At 39.2% G+C, this 21,303-nt stretch overlaps 1 protein-coding gene across 3 annotated transcripts in view; it reads right to left on the bottom strand.

Moving 5' to 3' along the window:
* The window catches only part of CDK14 (cyclin dependent kinase 14), a 329,408-nt gene that overhangs the window by 106,756 nt on the left and 201,349 nt on the right, over positions 1-21,303 (bottom strand). For all 3 annotated transcript variants that reach the window (XM_063324807.1, XM_063324809.1, XM_063324808.1), the window contains one exon: positions 272-335. In XM_063324807.1, coding sequence (XP_063180877.1) covers positions 272-335 — 64 coding nt within the window. The remainder of the gene's footprint in view (positions 1-271; positions 336-21,303) is intronic.

Genomic DNA, 21,303 nt, shown 5'->3' with positions numbered 1-21,303 from the left:
TCTGAAAGGTACTATACTCAGTGGCTGAGGAATGCGAGCAGGTCAGGGCTTATACTGTAACACACAGGAGAAAACGCAAAAGAAAGCAAAGAAATTAAGCAAAAGAAAAGCCTCCTCCCTGAGCACAATACAAAGTAAGCAGTCAGAAAAGGTGCGGTATGGTTCGCGCACTGTGTACCAGGTCATTTTGAAGCTTGTAGGCAGGAATGCGATTGTCTGTGTCCTGTATTTCCAGGAAGATAATTTGCACGAACATGGTATTTCAACCTACCTGGTTTGAAATGGGGTAAAGAGTGGACTCCAGGCCACGTATCTTCGTTCGGTGTTCCAAGCACCTGTGCACAAAAAGAGGAAAAAAAAAAAAAAAAAGAAGATAAAACCCACACATTGCTTTAATGGAAAAGACTTAACAAGTCATAGCATTGCATAAAACCACTCCTCATTATAAGCTCAACGTACCTTACAATCTAAACTTTAAATAGGCTAAATTATTGGGGGAAGGGAAGGAGGAAGAGGGTACAAAAAGTGAAATGATTACCATGGTTTCAAGGTACCAGTGGAATCAGTAAAGCACGTAACGGTGCTGTGTTCCTGTCAGGTTGCCTATTTAACTAATACCTGTTAAAGCTACTTTCCATTTATGAGTGTCAAGCTACCTGCATATCTCAGAGCGCTGAGGTATGGTGTTACAGAGGCTAGATATTGTAGCTCAGAAATAACTTCAATCCTTGTAAACTTAAATAAGATGAACAGATACCTAATACATACTGGGACAGAAGATTTGCACAGATGGTGAAGCAGATGACCAAGAGCATGGCACAAAGAAGAAAGCACAGCAAATAGTTGTCATTTTAAGTGGATGTAGTATACACAAAAATAACATTTTTTTAGGAAATACAGACTTTATTGACTCATACATTATGCTTTGTTTCTGTTCACTTCAACTGTCCTCCTGCTTGTAGTGTAAGTCAGACCAACTTTCAGCAGCTAAGTATTTAACATTTCTCATGTACATCTTATATCCTCCGCTCGCATGAAAAGTTCACCCCCCATGTCCTTGGCACAAATAATAAGTAAATTGAGAGAACTGCTAAAATTAGTTCTCCCAAACCTGCTTCTGCTTCATAAGACACGCTGTCAACACTTGCTTTAAGTGGAGCCGAGAGGAACACTTAAATTAGCAGCTCCAGAAATGTATTTCTGAATAAGCTGTGGAATTTGATATTTCACTAGTGGGATCTTTCTTATTACAAATTTACACCCAATTTCTAACATGAATGAAAATGCTAGGGGCTGTTTTCATTATTTGTTATAAACTCTGGAATAAAAGGCTGATATTCTAAAGTGAAAGCATTTCACACCAGTCTGGTGCTTGTTTTGCATTGTCATAAATGTACAAAAGCCCCTGCCAGCCCTGCCCCTACCTGCACTGCAGATCTCCTGAATAAATCTTTTGTACCTGCGTATCTTGAGTCACTGTGATATTCTGTGGTCACTTACATCAGTACAAAACAAGCACAAAGTCAGTGTGAAAATCTTTGGTCCAAGTATGTGAAGGTTTGCAACACCTCAGGGCAAGCTACAAGACATGGACTCCCAATCATTTGGAGCTGAAGAGGTATTTTTTTTATTGTGTTTGCTGCAATATACATATGCATGAAGAGCACTAAAGGAAGGACCACACCAGAATATTTGTTGTGCTTTTTAAGTTATGTAAACATTTGTTCATGTCAATAAATTCAAGCTTAAAAAAATTCTTAGAAGCAAGACTGGGAAGGTAAAACACAAAAAATTTCATCAACTCTGCCAGAAATATATTTCATAAAATTTAGTTATGGGCTTAAAAACTTGAAGCAAAAGTAAGTGACCTCTTAAATAGATACAATTCTTACCTACAACGTGTGCTTTACGATTTTAGGGCCTCAAATTTAGTAAGCCATCTACAATACTATCATGTTTCTAATGTAAGAATATTAATGCAAAGATCTTTTTTCTCCGCTATCAAATACAGGAAACAAATAGTCCAATTTAGATGTAGTATTACCAGTAGGAGGTGAAAGCAGAGCACCTATGTGTCAGAGAAGCAAAGACGACAGTATCAGTGCAATTATACAGTATACGTTCACGTGGTTATTTGGATATGCAAGTTCACTGATTTTATTTGTAAATATTTTTTTGTAGGCCATTGCTTTCAGTTCTTGTGAAATATGCCTTAATCGGCATTTGAATAAGATAAACCTGGCCCTGCAACCCTGATTCATCCCCACACCCGCATTCATTTCATTATTACTATTAGGGAGAGTACAGTTCACTAATTAAACATAGAAGTTAGGAGACAATGTTGACACTATGTCACTAAATCAATTTGCAAATAACTCAGCTTCTGTATAAATCAAGCTCCTTGTGCCAAGCACTTCCCAGACCAGGAGAGGGAGCCCGTGGATTAAAAAAAAAGATTCTTGCATCCTCCGTTTAAATTAAGAACTATGGTCCTCAACTTTGCAACCCCTCTTAGCAAATGAAAGGACTATTCTCTCATGAAACGTTATAAATATAAGAAAGCTAGCCACATCTTTCTGAATGTGTGTTCTTAATTGTCTCTTATTTTAGATGAGCCATAGGCAGCTAAGGCACTGTGCAGATGAATATTAAAACCAGCTAACAAAATCTGAGACTTCCAGTGCAAGGTAGAATACTTATCAGACCAATTTAATGTAGACCTTGGAGCTAAAAAAATGGATTATTCTGATTTTCAAAGTAACACGAGGCCCAGTAACAGAGGGCTTGATGGGAGATAATTTTTTTAATGGATCTTACGTAACTCACAATTTTTTGTTTCACTAGTTTTCCAATCCGTTTCTTTAATAATATTCCAGCACATCTGCTCCTACAGTGTTTAAGAGCCAGTTACAAACAAGTTCTGCGCATTGGACTACTCAAACCACCTACAATAGTTATACCTTCCACCAAGGGTAGCAGTCAGGCTAAAAACAGCTCGGGTTTTCTATCATCTCAATGCTTACCATTTTTAAGGTAGGGGCACTTGGTAATTCAGGCAAGGATCCAGACACCGTATTTTAATGCATTGTACAAACGCTATAAAGATCATCCTTCTTCCACACGGCTTTTAACATGTGCAATACAGAAATTCACAGTACGTGACTATCAATCAACAAACAAGGAGGAGAAGGCAGCAGTGAAACAACTGTGGGTTTGGATAAGATAAAACAGTCACTGCACACAGGTATGTCAATATAAAGAGATCTGTTTGCAAGTGATGTTTCTAAGCAGCAATCAATCCTGTTTTGATGAGGTGGAATTTGGCAACCCAAAGCAATGAGTTTTGACAGCAAAGCAAAGCGGAGTTCACATGTCACACCATGGTGGAGAAGGATCTGCCTTGTTTTGCAGCTTACAAGAGAGAATTAAGGGACCAACACGGAAAAGGAAAGTGGAGGAGGAAGAGAGAACCCAACAGTCTGGTTTTACTCCAAAACACTGTCCCTTATCAGTCAAGACTGATTACCCAGACCTAACCACCGGCAACATCTTAGCATCTAACTGATTATGACTTGGCTGTAGCAAATCACTGGTTACTCAGCTAGTGCTGGAGAGCAAGTCTAACCTTACAGCAACCAGTGGAAGCGGAATATTGAGGAAACAAGGAGCCTGAGACAACAACTGAACAGCAAGCGCCGTCATTTTACAGGTAAGCTTCTAGCCCCAACTATCCCATCTCACCCCAAGCATGGCACCAGGAGTTCTGTCTCTTCTACATTTTAACACTTTTTCTTTCCATTTCACGTTCCAAAAACATGAAAATAACCACTGCTGTCATGGCAATGAAGCCCCAACTTAATATTGGAAATAAGTTTTTATTTACCATTGAGGAATATTTGAAAAATATGACTAACTCAGTTGCTTTCTCTACTGATAATCTGCTTCTTAGTGAGGTAAACATTCAACTTGCATGGTTTGATATCCTGTTTTTAAAATTGAATTATTAACACAAGAATAATCTACAATTCTCAAATTCAGAATTAATGTAATGTTTTCCCAGGACCAGGATGCTCATGGTTTCTGTAAAGAAAACTCCAAAACCGACTGGGATTTTGCTGTTCCACGCATCATACAACACTCTGGGCTCTTTTATTCCCTAACAAATGAGACAAAATGACCTCCTCATTTGAAACTTGCTGTTCAAAATCAGGATCAGATTCTAATCTAATTTGTAGGATAAGAAACCTATTTATACAAAAATAACAGATTTACAATACATCAGGGTACTGAGGGACAAATACCCTTACTGCCAGTTGACATTGTTACAGTTTGGCAGAAAGTTAGGAAAATAGAACCTGCTGTTCAAATCTCCATATATAAGCATGATACAGAAAGATATCCCAAGAAACACAACACAAATGCATTAAGGTCTATTGCATCGCCTAATTTTTTAATATAAGAAAAAAGTTGTTTGCATTTTGCATCTGATTTTACACAGACTCATCATTCCCTTAATTAACCTGCTCCCTGATGTGCAAGGGAATCATTATTCTACGGTAAGCATTATGCCACTCTACCAACACAATTAGTCATGTTGTCCTGCGTTCTGTTTCGAATGCAAAAACATTCCCTACTACTGCCATGTAATAAGGTCATTCTGGGTAAGCATTTGTCCAGAGAAGTCATCTGGATCTCTTGTGAGATGAGCAGCAATACAAATCTTTCCCACTAGTTCTTTTCCAAGTGCTGGCATAATTAATAAAGAACAGGCATTTCCATTTGCACTCCAACTTTTGAATATACAAAGCCACGTATGACAGAAATAATGCTTTAACCCTTGTTAGATCTGATGATCCTCACGAAAGGCGATGGTTTGGACTTCAACAAGACAAAGAACATGCAGCCTGTGGTATTATTCAGGGTTTTGTAGCAACAGAGCAGAATGAAAAACAAGATCAGCATGCAAATGAGCTGCCTTTCCTTAGACAACATTTATGGAAATCAGGCTAAGCAATTTGCTGAATTCTCAAGTTTTTTCATGTTAGGTCAACGTGATGAACAAACAAAGTTTAGTTAAAAAAGCGTCAGGAGAGTGAATCTTTTTTTCCCTTCCCCCTTTAATAAAAAGAGGAGTTTGTTGAAAATTGCTCTAGAATTTTATCTAGGAGAAGTTACAAGCTGGATGCAAAAATGTCTTCTTATTTTTCCTTTTAAGGATCATCAAGATTTCTGTTCCAGTGTTCCTATTTGCTGGGTAAAACATACTGCATTTAGTGAGTCCTTGGCTGTGATGTACCACGAGAGACTATAGCTGCCTGAGGGACCAAACGTAATAAAAAGGGGAAGAAAATAAGTATTGCAGAGACATTTCCAAATCAGCAATCAATTTATGTTGAGCGAGATTTGGAGGTTTCAGATGTTCTGTTTTTCAACAAAAATCTGCTATATTCTTCCAAAACACAATTATCTAATGAAGCTTTCAACTTAGTCAAAAACCTAGGAGTTCCTTTTCATTAGAGGAAAGTATGTTACTGATTTAGATTTGGCTCTTGACAACTACTGCGAGTTCCAGGGTTTCACTACAGCAGCTCCATCACTCTCAGAGCCACATCTGAACATGTAATTTCCCATCGGGTCTGGAAGGGGAGAAGCTTATGCGATGTCTCTCTCTCTCTCGCAGTCTGTCCTGGTGCTAAGCCATTTATCCAGATGATCCACCTACTGCCGCATTCCCCTCCCGAGGAGTCACGGTTAGGTAGATCTTAACCACATCTTCCACAATCAGGCAAAGCGTTGCATTACCAGCTGATAATGTCAGTGAGCACAAAGTACGTGTAGTAATGAAGACCAAAGGAGGAACTTCATCCTTCAGCTTAGCATTTGGTCTCAGTATAATGGGTTAAAAAATAATAATCAGCAACTACTTGTGTATTATGCATGCTGACTCAGAGTCTGCTGACTGACAACTGCAGCGAAGCTTCCTTCAACTCTCTGCTGGGCACAACGGATGACAGCTGAGTGTCAAGTTTAATATCCAAAACAGAGATAGAAATGGAATTGCCTCAATACCAGTTGTTTCTTCACATCAGGAGCTTAGCAGTTCAGTTTCCGTAAGGGACAATAAATCTATCAGTTTGTGTAATGCATTTATGTGTTTGTTAGATTGAGGCCGAACACATTTTAACTTTGGGAAGGTTGTGGATGTCCCAGGGTTCCCAGCTGCAATGAAAAAGTCACCTCATTTTTCACTACAGAAACAATGTCTATCAGCTAAGATGGCAACAGTACATTTATTTGGATTCATGAAAAATAAAGAACATCTGCTATTCATTGTTCTTGAGATTTAAAATACTGAAGCCTTACTTCATTAAGTGAATGGCAAAAATTACATACAGTTCCTAAAACAGGAATCCACATCAATTCAAAGTTAAAACAACTGAAGTGAGACTGCGTGACCAAGGCAGTCTCCTCTCACGTGGAAAACACTGAAGGCCTTGTTCAGAGCCAGAAAACTGTATTTTAGTAAAAATTATTTTTCTTACATAGGAAACTCTTTCCGTTATTTTTTTCAGTCAACTGTCATCAAAATATCCCTTCACTATTCCCGCACAGGTAAGAAAGAAAGTACCAGTGAAAAAGAGTTGCAACATATTAAGCATACAGAAAATGTAATGTAACTTGTGTGATTCTTCTTCAGAACAAGAGTGTTAAACAAAAGCCCATGAGTCTTTACAGACAAAATCAGACTTTCAAATTCTTATTCTTAATTTTATGTATAAAACAGGTTGTATTTTTTGCTTCCTTATGTCCCTGCAAATGCTATCAAAGTCACAAAAAAACCCTTGCAGTGATGATATATGGTAAAAGGAAAAAGAAATTCAACAACCACCATTTTATACGCATAATGGTAATGTGTAGCAGAATACGTTTAATGTGATCTGCATTCATTCCAGACATTAAATGAGAATTACGGATTTAAGAGAAAACAAGGCTGGTTAGAAAACAAGCTGATTGGGGTATTTCTTTTGCAAGTTATTTTGTGAATGGTCTAACCATTGTCTTATAAAAAAAAAAAAAAAGGCAAAAAAAGCGCAAGGTATTAAATTCTTCCAAGAGCTCTAAGAAGTACCTGATACGCAGACAATGAGTACAGGACACAACAGCAACAAAAAAAAAAGGCACCTCCTCACCAACCCCATAAGCTTGTTCCTGCTGTACGTGAAGTGATGCTGTTCTGTGAAAAAATAGAAGTTACTGAGGCTCACCCTCTGAGGTGAAAAAAGAAGCAGTAAGAACAGAATAAGGTTGACTTACAACAAAAGGCTGACTCTTTCAGGCATCAAGTGGAATATCGTCATTCCATTATACGTGGGTAATACTCCACTTGCTTTGAGCATAAGGAGTGACTTATGATGAAGCTGGCTTCAAAAACATTTAGGTAACGTGCCAGTACGGATGAGGAAAGCAAAATATGAAATTACTATCAACATTCCCACTAAATTTTAACAACACACATTAATTAAAAAAGATCAAGTCCAACTAATATTTGTGTTCTAGCTCTGTCAAGGATGAAAAATGAAGTACTTGAACAGTAAAGGACCCAACTGTTCTCAACATCCTTTCCCCACAGAGTCAATATACAAGTAAGTCCTGCCAGGAAACCTTTTTAATATGTGATTTTTCAAACCTTACTTTGTGTATATAAATGATATTTGAGTAGCTGCCTCCATTGATAAGTTAAATTTATCCCAACACTGTTTCCACGCTGTTTGTGGTACAAGTAAACAAACTCATGGTTCTCTTAATACCCACAGTAACCACAGCTACCTTTCTGAGGGACCCTGGCGAGACACCGCTGCAACTGTGCTAACCATTAGGAAGACGACGGGGACTGGAGACTTCACAAACATGCTTGTCCGCCTTCGCAGAGCCAGCGTCTACCTACTCGCTCTACACAAGCTGGGCGCGACAGCTGGGAAGAGGAGGAGAAGAAGGAACAGAACAGGCATCACCACAGACCCAGCACTGCAGACCATCAGGACAGGATTAAATTAAATCCCCAGCCTTACGACGAAGCACTACCAAGGTTTCATATGTCAGTTTCCTTAACTGCTCAGTCAGGGGAAAGTTTTGTTTATTCCGAAAAGGACTGTACTTTGAATCACAGAAACAGCTCTGCTCAATGAGATGACTTTTAGGAACTAATTCTGTCCATAATCCGATCTAAATTGGAAAAAGGGCAAACCCCGAGTCTTTTAATCTAAATTTCACAATGAGAAAAAAGCAAGTGTGAAACAACTCGTACTGGGCTGTAACATCCTCTTCCTATAGGTAATCAGCACATCTCATTGTAACATCCATTTTAGTAACTTATAACTTCCATAAAGATTCATATGATGGAAGAAACTAGTTTTTTATTTAATGATTCTTACTAAAACATTTCTGTGAATGAGACTAATGCTAAAAAACACTAAGAAAACAGGATTTGGTGAAGTTATTTTGAAAACAGAGGAGCCTATGCTTTAGAGAGATAATCTGAAAATAGTAGCAAAAGGAAAAAAGGCGAACTCCTCACAGGGACTGCACTTTCTCTCAAACCAGCGCAACCATGCAGCAATTTAGCCAAATTACAAGTTAATTAAAAACCGTAGTACACGCTAAAAGGAGACATTGCTTAGCTCCAAAGCAAAAAGAGGGCTCCTCTGTGAAGGATGCTCTGTGCTAAAGCAGCAGAACTGAGAACCTGTCCCTCCAGCTTTCCCAGCCACCTGTGCTGAGGAATGTCCTCCATCAGCAAACAATCCCATCATCAGAATAAAAAATCCTGACATTAAACAAGACTTAGTGTTTCTGATACCTGCTTTGGAGCTGCATAAACTATAAAACAGCTCAACAGGATGAAACTGATCCTTAGTAAGAAGGGAAAAGAAGATAATTTGAAAGCTTTTGTAGACCTCGAAGATGTGGATCAGGAAAAGACTGGGAAGAAAATTCATGCAGAAGACTACAGCTGACCTCAACAAATTTCTTTCCCATATTCCAAGGAGGTAAGTTTGCTTTTTTGGCATTGCCAGAGTTTGTGAGCTCTCAAATAAGGTTACAGAGAGGGAATGATTTCATCAAGGAAGGTCTTGGTGGTAACACATGTGAAAAAGCAGCTGCTGATGATTTCTGTGCTGGAAGGTCTCTTCCTTACCATTTGGGAAGAAACAGAATGGTTTTCTTCACTGCAAAGGAGAAGGAAGACAGCAATTTTCCGTCAGAAGGACCCCCTGGCTCTCAAGTCATGCTTGTTTATATATCCTTTAAAATCTGCTCTGATTTACTTTGTACAGAAAGATATATACTCTGCATTTCAGATTCCCTCCCTGTTTATGTTGTAAAGCCTTTGGAATAACCCCCCCAAACAGACAGTCCTCTGCTAAATTTGCTCTTTAAAGATTTATTTCAAGTTTTTTTTACTGACTTTTTTCTTTAAACCAAAAAAGGGAGGGGAAAAAAAAAGCCAAAAGCCTGTGGGAGGCTTTTATGAAATGTACTTCCACAAGCCCTGCTGTGCTGGCTCAGCAGCCGGCTCATTTGAATTCCAGGTATGCACTACACAGGGTTTTTTTGGAAACGCTGGCTTATCGGAAAAGCAATGCTGCTTTTGGATCATAAAGCTGGCTTTATGGTCTTTTTGAAGACCATAAACTGGCTCAGTTAACACACACAAATTCCTACCGAGTGTTGCAGTGTCCAATCTCATTGGCAAGGGCAAAGCTACACCATCGCATCAGGTTACTTAAGGGCTTAAAGCTGCCATTCAACTGGAGAGCTTTATTTAAATAATTAACGGACCAAATTTATGCATCTCCGTATGAATCATCATAAAAACAGCAAGGAAAACATTTTTGTTTAAAATAAAATGATGTTTCTTCACTATACCATTGTTTAACTACAACCATTTGAACAAACCAGCACATTTGGGATCACAGCCATTCCCGGTAAGGATCGCCACGGCACCAGGACCTGGCCCAATGGTTTTCATAGAAACCAATCCACGATTTCCCAGAGCAAAACCCCACTCCGAAGCAGTGAGGCGCGCTGTACTCCTCCCGTACTGGAAACCCTTTGTCTCTGGCCTGGTGCCCAGTCACAGCACATCGGAGGAACGAGCGTGCCTTGTTATGACACCACACCAGGACTCGCCATTCCTTATGCACAAGGAACAGCATATGCACGGCACAGTAGATGCTCATGACATGTTCCGCTTACATGACAGAAATAAATTTGCAGTGGAGAGGAAAGCTTTTGTACCAAGGCGGATAGAATATTATAGCTGGGCTAACTGAGCTCATCGTCTGAAAAAAACCAAAAGTCATATCATGAAAATTCTGTTTCTCACCTAAAAAACCTGGGGAGGTAACATATACCGAGACCTATATATTAAGCCTGGTGCTTAGCATTACAGAACAGCATGAAACTAGAATCAGATCAGATCATCCAGAAGTTTGCCAACTCCTTATTTTGCCAACTAAGGTCTTGATCTTGTAATAATCTCAATTTTGAATAGATCCGTGCAGCCACATGAAGCCCAGTGAAGCAGTGGGTATTTTGTCAAGTTTTTTTAAGCGACCATTTGTTCAATCTGCAGTAAATGAAGGCAGACAGTCATGCTGCCATTTGAAGAATGCGTGGGTCCAGGTGTTACAATATTTCTGAAACAGTGAGTGCATTAATAATGAGCTCCAATTGTGTTGGGTATATGTGGTGGATATAAGAGCACTCTTCCTGGATGTCCAAATATCCTGCTGATTCCTACACTGAACCTTATCAGAATTCCCAAATCGAATCACTTTTAAAAATGTCTAACCTTATCACTAAAAGTCCCTTTCAAAGTGATTCAGTTTCAAGTGTGCCTCCTACAATAAACCACAGCATGATGCTTGGTGTATTCTTTCCAAACAGCAGTATTTTGCTGCTAAAAAAGCAAGAGTTCTATACTTCTGAATCACACGAACAGAACAAGCAAGCAGAACGAAAAATGGAGGTCTCTGAGTAGTACAGAAATTTATTTTTTTTTCCTAAAAACAGGGGAAATATCAGCCTACTTCTGATGGAGAGACACTGGCTATAAAAGCAGCTGACACATTTTAAGTGGGGTTGAGGCAGAATCCCAGGGAGATACTCATTTTCATCCAGAGGACACTAAGATGAATGGGGAGGCTGTGGCTGAACAGAACCCGTATCCTCCACTGCAGCGTAGCACGCTAGCACACCTCACTCCAGAGCATTTTGGCAGTTGCCAGCGAATTCTTCACTGGAGCATCTACCCAATTTCCTGACACCTTTACCCATTTCCTTGGAAGTCCAGTAAGAGGGATGGATTCATTTTCCTGACGTCACGAGGTACATGCCAAAATGTAGAGATCAGAAGTGGGTTTCAAAAGAGTGACCAATTTTGAGACGCCCAAGTTTTCTGAAAATTGGAAACTGCGATTTAACCATTTATGGCTCATTTAGCAGCTATGGTTTTAACAATCAGCTGGCAGGTGGCCTAAAAGTTTTCATTTTGCTTATCTAGATGAAGGTGAAAGCAGGTGTCGCTCAACCGGAAGAAGCAGCTGCACTCCCAGCTTCAGTGAACCCCTTTGTTTGCTTTGACATTAGCGCACTCAGTAACCTTGCCCGTGACTTCCGAGCTCTCAAAAACACCAGGCAGGAGGGATTAGGGTGTTGTCATCTCCCATCCCCATTTAACCTTGCTCTAAGCTACGTGCAGGGCAGCTGCAGTAGCAGTCCTTGCTCGTTGCAGCCTTGCTTTTGGGCAACAAGAGAACTACTTTCCCAGAGCTGCTGGAACTGCTCCTCCCTACTCCGTGGAGAAGGCAGCTGCGAGGACTGGGCAGGATTTGAAGAACTTACTGCCTACAGCTCCAAAAGGAATCGAGAGGGCTTGCACTGAAACAAACAACAGTGAAGTGTGAATGAATGAAGGCAAAGCCTCAAAAGATTGGAGCTGCTCAAGACCTGCATAACACGGTCCACTCTTTTTCAGGAAAAAAAAAACCAAAAAAACCCAAACCAGGGGAGGAAATGCATAAATAAATAAATAGGATATGCAAATACAGAAATGAAAATTTGCACAGACACATGCCAAAGAGCTTCAGTACTGCTAGTAGTGAATAACGACGGAAAGGAACAGGAAGACTGGAGTTACAGTTTCTTATCACCCAGCCAAATACATTAAGGTCCACGGAAACGCATAGCCTGAAATACTGATGACACAAAGGCTGAAAAATGATGGGAGATCAGGTACAAGAACAGTAAAATGATTACATTCATTCTTTAACAAGGCAAATCATAACATTTTGGAGGCAAATTTTAAAGATCTCACTGAATTAGTAGACAGGGAGATGTTACACCAACAAAACAAGGGTAACTAACTACGCAAGTCATCAGAGAGAAAAATCAACATCTCTACATTGCAGGCACTGCTGATCTCTTGGACTATGTGAGGAATGCAGGTGAGCAGCATGATGTTATCATTTAGTTTAAAAGCTGCAAAAGCAACAAACCCATGAAAGCATTACCGAGAATAAGATAATATAAAGCAAAAGTGGTAGGAAGATGCACTGAATGTACATTTTACTGAAAGTAAATGAAGCCCAAAGAAGAGATGACTAGCAAGAAACAGGTCTTTCACCACCACAGAATCATAGAAGTGTCTAGGTTGGAAGGGACCTTTCAGATCATTGAGTCCAACCATAATCATGCACCACAGCGGTTAACATCCACTGGTCTTACAAAATTATTTTTTTTTAATAGAATAGGGTACTGCAGGGATTTCATTAAAAGCTCCATAAAACAAATAAAAGAGGATTTGCCCTGGCTACAGTTATTACCCTGCTTTGAACTGCTGAGCAGCTGATGAAGTGATATGAGGCAGCGAGGTCAGCAGGACCATGTCTCTACCCCTCCCTTCCCAAGACAGAGGAGCAATACTAGCACACCCTAACGAGCCAATGCAGCAGCATAGCAAGGTTATTAACCAAATATCTCAGTCATCAGACCAAAGCAGACTATATCAAAATGCCCAGGATCTCCACAATCCAAATTATTAAGGACTTTTTTAAAGCAATTAGGGCAACGTGTTGTATGGATGCACACCAAGATGAGACACGAAGGATAACTAACAGATTGACAAAATCCCTGGCTGCACTCCCTCTGAATTTACTGAAGGGACAGTTCAGTGATACAAAATTTATGGAACTTTTCTTTCTCTTACGAGAAAAGCACAGTTACCAGCTATCGTAAAATAATTACATTCAGGATACAAAGGGAAAAAACCCACAAATATAATATGTTCTAAGATGAAAGTGAGCTACAATGCAAACAATTCCCGTTTGAAGAAAGGAAGTAACTGCAGAGTATTTTTAAATAACTTTAAGAGTAATTGAGCACAAGTTATTCTAAAAACATAAATCTCTCTTTATGACACAGCAAAGTTTAATCAAATTGAAAGTTCACATGGTCAACTGATTTCTCACCCATGAAAAGATATAGAAATCCAACCATAAACTTTCAGTGCAGTAAGTAGACGCCTAAAAATTTCCTTTGATTTCTCCTCTGGATGGGCAATCATATTTATGTGAGAACATACCTATTGCACCGCACTACGCTCTCTGTTAAGAATTTACTCTGTGCTGTTCTGCTCCATCACTGACAGGTTTGAGAGTTTACACCATGGCCATTCGGATCACGTTGTGCCTCGAAAAAACACCATGAAGAATTCTCATTATGTTCTCAGAAAACATTATTAGCTCTCTCTGAGGTACTCGGAAACAGACCTCAATTGCCAGAAGTACTGCTACGCAGTGATATACACGTGCACTCTAAAGACAAATAGTGAACACAGGACATTTTTCTTCCTGTAACTGACAGCTAGAGAACCCAGTTTTGCTATGGCCTCCAAGTTATTTTAAATGGAGCACTCGGAAGACTGAGGAAGGAAGAACCAACACAACAAGAATGAAACATAACATTGTATACGTCAAAACCTGGTCTATTTATTTCACACTCAAAAAGTTGAGAATACCTACTGCGTTAAGATCCTAGTCAGGTAATTCTCCTCCTTTCAGTTCCTGTATGAGATGTCTTTTTTTGGACATCTTCTTATGAAATAGAATATATTTCTTTTCTGTAGCCTTTTTTCTTTCATTTTCCTACTTATTAATACTGATTTTGTCCAGTATTTTTCAAGGCACTTTCAAACTAATCCAGCTTTTTTTCCTGTTGGTTACTTTTCTCTTACAATAAAAAGACAGTAAAAATAATAGTAGTAATAATAATAATAAAACTATTATAAGAAAAAAATAATCTTCATTTCTTTCTGATTTTCCTTTCTCTGTGAAAGTCAGATAAGTAATGGCAACACACAAATAGTGGACACACAGAAATTGTGTGACAGCATTTTCATATGCATATATAAAACTCAGGCGAGATTATATAAAATTTTCAACATATGTCAAATTAAACGCCTAAATTATTTAACTATAGCCATTTAATGAACTAGAACAGCAGCTGTTCTAATCAAGGTGGATTAATGTTAGCCCTTGAAAACTTGAAACCTCTTGAAATCACTAAGCTTATCCAAAAATTTACATTTAGCTTATAGACAGATACTGAGGCTCAGTTGCTTGTGTAAATGGCCGTGACACTTGAAGACAATCTTATGGCAAGTGCTCAGCATCTTGCTAAATTAATACCCAGTCTAGGGCACTGATTCAGGAAACACCGAAACAGGTATTAAAGTGTTATTCAACTTCTGTAAATGGTACCTCAGGCACGTGCATAGGCTGAAGGGGATGTTTCCCCCAGATTCCATGATAGAAAAAGCTATATACTTTTACCAGTTCTTAGGAAGGCAGAGGAAATCAGCTATTATTCTTGAAGTCTTTTAGGAAATGTGCAGACAAGCAAGGCATGTCAATCTCAGATTCTCATAACCTGTCTCTAAAATCATCTAAAACTACCTCACGTTGATTTTTAGACATTTGCAACTTTAAGGATGTCTGAACTTGAGCTACGGATTATAAACAACAATTTTGGCAATCAAGATGCTCTTCAGAAAACCTGGCAATGTGCAATTCAGACACAAGTAAAAGAGGAAAGGGAAATGAGAAGATTCAAGTGTATTAAACACTGTTCCTTTATTTGTGAAACAGAAGAAGAAAGCAATATGACTATTTGATGTCCTATTGTTTATTATCTTCCGTAGTAAATAAAGCCAGCATATCAGAGCAGGTTTATGAATGGGCCTGTGCTTTTACATGGCACAATATTATCTTGTAGCACAAGTTTTTGGATAACAGACCAACACTTTTGTTCTGAATGGGCTTCACTCCCATTTGTAATATGCACAAAATGCTTGCAACTGCATTTCTGCTTAGTGTCACCTTCGTGCAAAAATGTTGCATGTGGACACAATCTCTACAGAGAGAGATTTTACACAGGGGGGGGGGGGAAAAGCTATTTCTATGGTGTATGGGGCCAACAAGAAAGGTGCCTGCAAGGGATGTACACCAGTGTAAGTAAACAGAGCTGCACTGATTTACACCAGCTGAGTCTCAGCACATTTTTCTCAATGTATTGCCTGGAACCACCCTCTTGACAGCCAGAGGCAAGCCTGGAAAAGAAACAATGCTTCTTTATAATTATAGCCCATTTCTCATTCAGTAACTAAAATATGGCCAGATACTAAAGAAACTTTCCAGTTCCAAAGAAAACCACAAAGCCATTGTTTTCCACCGAACCGTGTCTTAATTTGTTTTCTTTTTCTGATAGCGAATTACTCTTCACATTTTGCACTAGCGAGCTGATAATAAGCCAAGCTCTTGCAATCCCAGCCACACTTGGGGCTTTGCTCAGAATTAGCCGGCTGGATGGCAACATTTTCTCACAAGCAGAAGATGACACCTACATGCAACAGGTTGTGTGACTGGCTGGCCTGACATCCAGCCAGCCCTTGAAAGTCAAGGATGGGGTAACACATTCTTTTTTTTTTCACCCTTCTCCTCTTCCATCCTGCTACCAGGCTGGTAGTTCCCCTGGCAAATGTCCATCACATACTGCTCCATATTTTTATGACTTTAAACATGGATAAATGGGAGGTTCTGTGTCCCCTTTTCTAAAAGAAATGTTAACACAGTGAGAGATATAACTTCAGTATTTTTTAAATTCTCCTTTCCTGACACACTGTCATGGCTTTGGCTGGGATAGAGCTGACGTTTTTGCTAGCGGCTGGTATAGTATTATGTTTTGGATTCGGGATAAGAATAATGTTGATACGGCTCTAATGTTTTTAGTTGTTGCTAAGCAGTAAGACCTTTTCTATTCCTCACACCACCCTGCCAGAAATTGGGCTGGGAATGCACAAGAAGTTGGTAGGAGACACAGCCGGGACAGCTGACCCCAACTGGCCAAAGGGGTATCCCAGACCACATGACATCATGCTCAACATATAAAGCTGGGAAAGAGGAAGGGGGGGACATTTGGAGTGATGGCATTTATCTCCCTAAGTGACAGTTAGGCGTGATGGAGCCTTGCTTTCCTGGAGATGGCTGAACACCTGCCTGCCCATGGGAAATACTGAATGAATTTCTTGTTTTGCTTTGCTTGCATGGCTTTTTCTTTACTTATTAAACTGTCTTTATCTCAACCCAGGCACTTTTCCTCACTTTTGCTCTTCTGATTCTCTCTCCCATCCCACCAGGAGAGTGAGCGAGCAGCTGCGCGGTCCTAGTTGCTGCCTGGGGTTAAACCACGACACGCACATACTTTTTTACAAGATTGCTATTTTTAAATTCTAGGTCTAGTTTGTTCACCCAATACCACGTGGGTTTAATGATACAAGGCAAAGAACAACACAGGCTACGGCTACACAGACATGGCGAGGACAGGAGCTCTTTATAAGAGGTAAATGCAAGCTAGCATCAAATAACTTGCCTCCTGTTATAAGGGGAAAAAGACTATGCAGTGATACAGAAAACAATATAATGCAGTCAGAGAGCTAAAACTGAGCTGAAATTCCTTAAGAAGTACTCTTTAAAAATCCAAGATCATTTACAAACCATGAATACATAGAAGATTTACTTTGTTTTTAAAGATCATCTTAAAGGTTAACTCACCTCATACTTGCCTAGTTTAGAATGACTTTCTTTTGAAGTTTGGTGTAAGACATAAAGCCCAGAAAGGGACCAGGTAAAAGTGGTATCAGTGCAAATCCTGCAGGCAACTGCAGTGAAATACTGAATAAGTGGTAACAACTGCAAAGAGAAGATCCTCAGGTAGAGAAGCCTGCTATTAATTTAATTAATTTTAGTGGTGCTGAAGAGAAGTGAAATATTTTGCATATTGTTATAATAAAGCAAAGCAGAGGTAAATTCATTAGCAGGACATAATACATTGCACTTCACTCATTCTACTTACATGCTGTGTTACACAAGACAGAACTCAGCAGTCAGGTTTCTACTTAATTAGAATTTCAAAAAAACCCCTCATTTTCCTCATGAAGTCATTGGTGGGAGGAAAAATGGAGAGATGGGAGGAAAACACAAGCTATTTACTGAAAACTTTCCCCCTCTAAGCAAGAACTATCTATTTTACAAAGATGAAGACTTTTTCTCCAACTAGATTCATCACCTACAACACATAAAGCACCATAGATACCATGCCTACACAAAATAAAATTTCAGCTCAGACCCAGCCGCACAAATACATCTATTCCATCAGAGATGAACAAGCTGTATTTCAGAGCCAAATTATTTACAAAGTGACAGAAAAAACACATATGGATAACGGAACAGGAATAAAAGACCAATACATTTGACTGAACGCCTCATTACACAGGTTAACTTCAATAGTTAAAAATACTCCTCCCTTCGGTTTAGCATTGCTAGCTTCCCAAAAGACATTAACACAACGTACCAGAAAGCCCAGTTCCTTCACATCTGTCGTAAGCTTAAATGAAAGTATGGCCTGTTAAAATGTATTATTTCAGGCTTTTGAGGATATCAGTGACATGAAGCAAACTTTCAGATACAGAACTACAGTGAGAAAGCTCCACAGCTTCACAAATGCCCGTTAACATTAGAGTCACGGAGGAAACACTACTAGCTTGTGTTACGTGACACAAGACACTTCAGGCATGTAGTCATATATATGTATATGTATGTATATATAAAAGAAAAAAAATATTGCTAGCCTTTTACATCTTCAATAATAGAAGTAACACTTCCACTCCCATTTAAAAGGAAAATGCCATTTGCACAGCTATCTGAAATGGGAAACTCTTGCAAGTCTTTGCTGTACAGCTCTATGCAGAAAGCTAGCATTTCTGGCGTCGCCCTTTGGCATACCAGGCTGCTGCGCTCAACAAATAGATATTGTTCTCTTTTAATTACTTTTTAATACTGTGCATTATGGCACCCAACAGAGCAATAGCATCCAATACCAGAGAGGAATCCTCGGCTTTCTGCGATATGTGTGTCAGGAAAGACAGAAGCTTCTGGCTGCAAACTCCCACTCCCGCTGTGCCACGTTACCTGCAGCGTGAGGCTCCTGTGGCGCACATGCATCCCGCAACCATGTTTGCAGAGTGAATGCCCATTTACAGATAAAACAGCATTTAAATGCCGTTGTCCTGCCTGTGCAGAGATCTACAAAGTATCAGGAGAACTCTTTGTACATTATTTGTACAGTGAAATGTAATTTTCAGTGCAGTTGGCACCAAGACTGAAGTTCAGCTGACGCACAGATTATTCCCTTATCAGGAAGGCTTCGGAGCCTGGAAGGAAAATTCACTTTGATCTATAGGGGCTCCCAGAAACCTCACATAAAGTAGAAAAGACAGAAATACCCTCCCACTCAAAAAATTCTCTCCAGAAGAAAAATGAAGCTAGCACAAGACATTCAACTCTGATCTGGTTTGAATCCGTTACGAACAGCACATACAAAAGCACAACCTTGTATCAAAAGCAGAGCTGTAACCAAGTTGGTACCTCCAGTGGGGCTCAGGGTAGGGCATGCACCGGCACACTGCAGGCTTCTCTCCCTGTAATCAGCTTAAACGCTCAACTAATTCATGCTGATCATCACCAGATTCGAGGAGCTGTCAGTTCTCTCCCGTGCAGGGCCAGCTTGAAGGCATTTGGTGCAGCTTTTACTTCTAGACATAATTAAAGCTTATTTACAACAGTCAGGTTCTCCTTGATATAGAAAACCTCAAAGTTTGCATCTAGAGAAATGTATGCTAAGAAACCATGAACAGGAACAAGCTACTCCGCATCAGAAGCCAAATGATATTTCCCCCTTTTGTGTAGTTTTATTTTGATTCAACAGATTGCCTCACATATTTTTCCTATTCCCACGGTTTTACTGTTCAACGTGTACTTGATTGAAGCTTCACCCTGACTAAATAGAAATGCTGAGATTACTGTATCAGATTATTGGTCCGTGAGACCTAGCACCTTGCAACAAAACCTCAAGCTGCTTGTCTCAGAGAATGGCAAAACAAACAGCTTGTGGGATCTTCTCAGCCGTGCTGGAAATGATGACACATCACCAGTTTGATACTTTGAGGGAGAAAGACTTGGTAGCTCTTACAGGCTGCAATTACACTTACGCTCGTATTTTCTACGATGCCGTTCTACCCAGAAAGTAACCTCAGTTCCAATACATAGGAAAAAAGTAGGAGCAGAGATGTAGTAGTACACTGATTAAACCAAATCACCTCTGCATTAAGACATTTTATTCACTGTTAAACCTCTTTGAAAAAGCAACCTACGTACACATGTGATTTCCATTGTATTTGGTAAGTACAGATATTCACACTTTTAAATATAGGTGGGAAAAAGAATTCATGTTATCAGATCCAAAGTGTGACAGTAACAACTTGCAGATTGCTCATTCATCACCATCTCGAAGTGCCGGTCCAATTCTGAGAACAGATTCTGGTTTATAAACCCTTACTATTTTATTGAGGCCTATTGCAGTAGTGGAACCTGAGAATGCTTATTATAAACAGCTGCTGTAACAGAAACAGAGAACCAACGTAGATTACCATTTAAAAACCCACAAGTGTTTACACAATTGAAGTCAGAAAACACAAGCTTTAAGAGAAAAGTTCTTAAACAAAACTGAAAGATCAATCGATGTTCTTAATCTATTATATACAATAACTTAATTAAGCCATTATTAAACATAAATAAACATCAGTCACAAGGAGGAAGAAACGTATGTGGTGTGCTGGGTTGCATCTACTCTTGCTATGTAGGGATGTGAAGAATGTCAATGGCAGAAATACGCAAAAGCATTTAGAGAATCTCTCTGACTTCCACTTGATAACTGCTGAAACAGCATACATACAATGTATTTTAATTTCATTTACATAATAATGGGAGATTATACAATAGGAAATGAAAGAGACATTTAAACTATTATTCACATTAAATTTTGCTCACTTTTCCTGACTCTTATTTCTTAGCATTTTGTGACTTTTGTACTACAATGTAACCGATTTCCTAAAAGCCTCAAGCTGCAACCTGGACTCTTAGGTGCTGTGGATGTAGCTAGGACGAAAAACAACGGCAACAGATACGACACAGACTGATACACCTTTGCTGCAAGGTGTGTATTTTAGAAGAGGACTACAGAACAAAAGGATTAGTGTGAAGGTGGACTGTACCTTACACCATTTTCAGAAGACTGACCTTTGTTACAAGAAAACCATCACTGCTGGACATTGAAAATGTGAACTATGGGGAGACTTTGTGGAAGTCTTTTATTGGTTGATCTGTTTCTTTCACAGCTGTGTAAGTGCTCACTGTGTGGGAGTTAATTGTATTAGTTATCTGGTATAACAACCTGATTAATTTTGTACTTCAGCGCTATTAACTACCACACTATACATGATTCACTGGAGAATGAATGAATCTAATCCTTCTGTTCAAATACAAAACCAAACAAGAATAATCCTTTGTTTTATAACTTTTAAATAGATAACTTAAATTCTTAATGATGCTTAGGGTACATTAGGAAGGCACTCACTGAATCTATTTAGCTAAGGATAACTAGACACTTCCATTAGGAAAGCCTAATTAATTGGTATTTAAAAATTAACTGATTTACAATGGATAATGAAACTATCCAGTCCAAAATTTTACTTTTTTTTTAAAAAGGTTTGTAAAAGATCAAATTGAAGAAACAGTATCAATAAATTATCCCCTGTTATTTCAACACTGGTCTCAGTATTTGCAGCTG

Source organism: Chroicocephalus ridibundus, chromosome 2 (genome assembly GCF_963924245.1).
Source record: "Chroicocephalus ridibundus chromosome 2, bChrRid1.1, whole genome shotgun sequence".
NCBI classification, from domain to species: Eukaryota; Metazoa; Chordata; class Aves; order Charadriiformes; family Laridae; genus Chroicocephalus; species Chroicocephalus ridibundus.
This window is presented reverse-complemented; position numbering and strand designations above follow the sequence as displayed.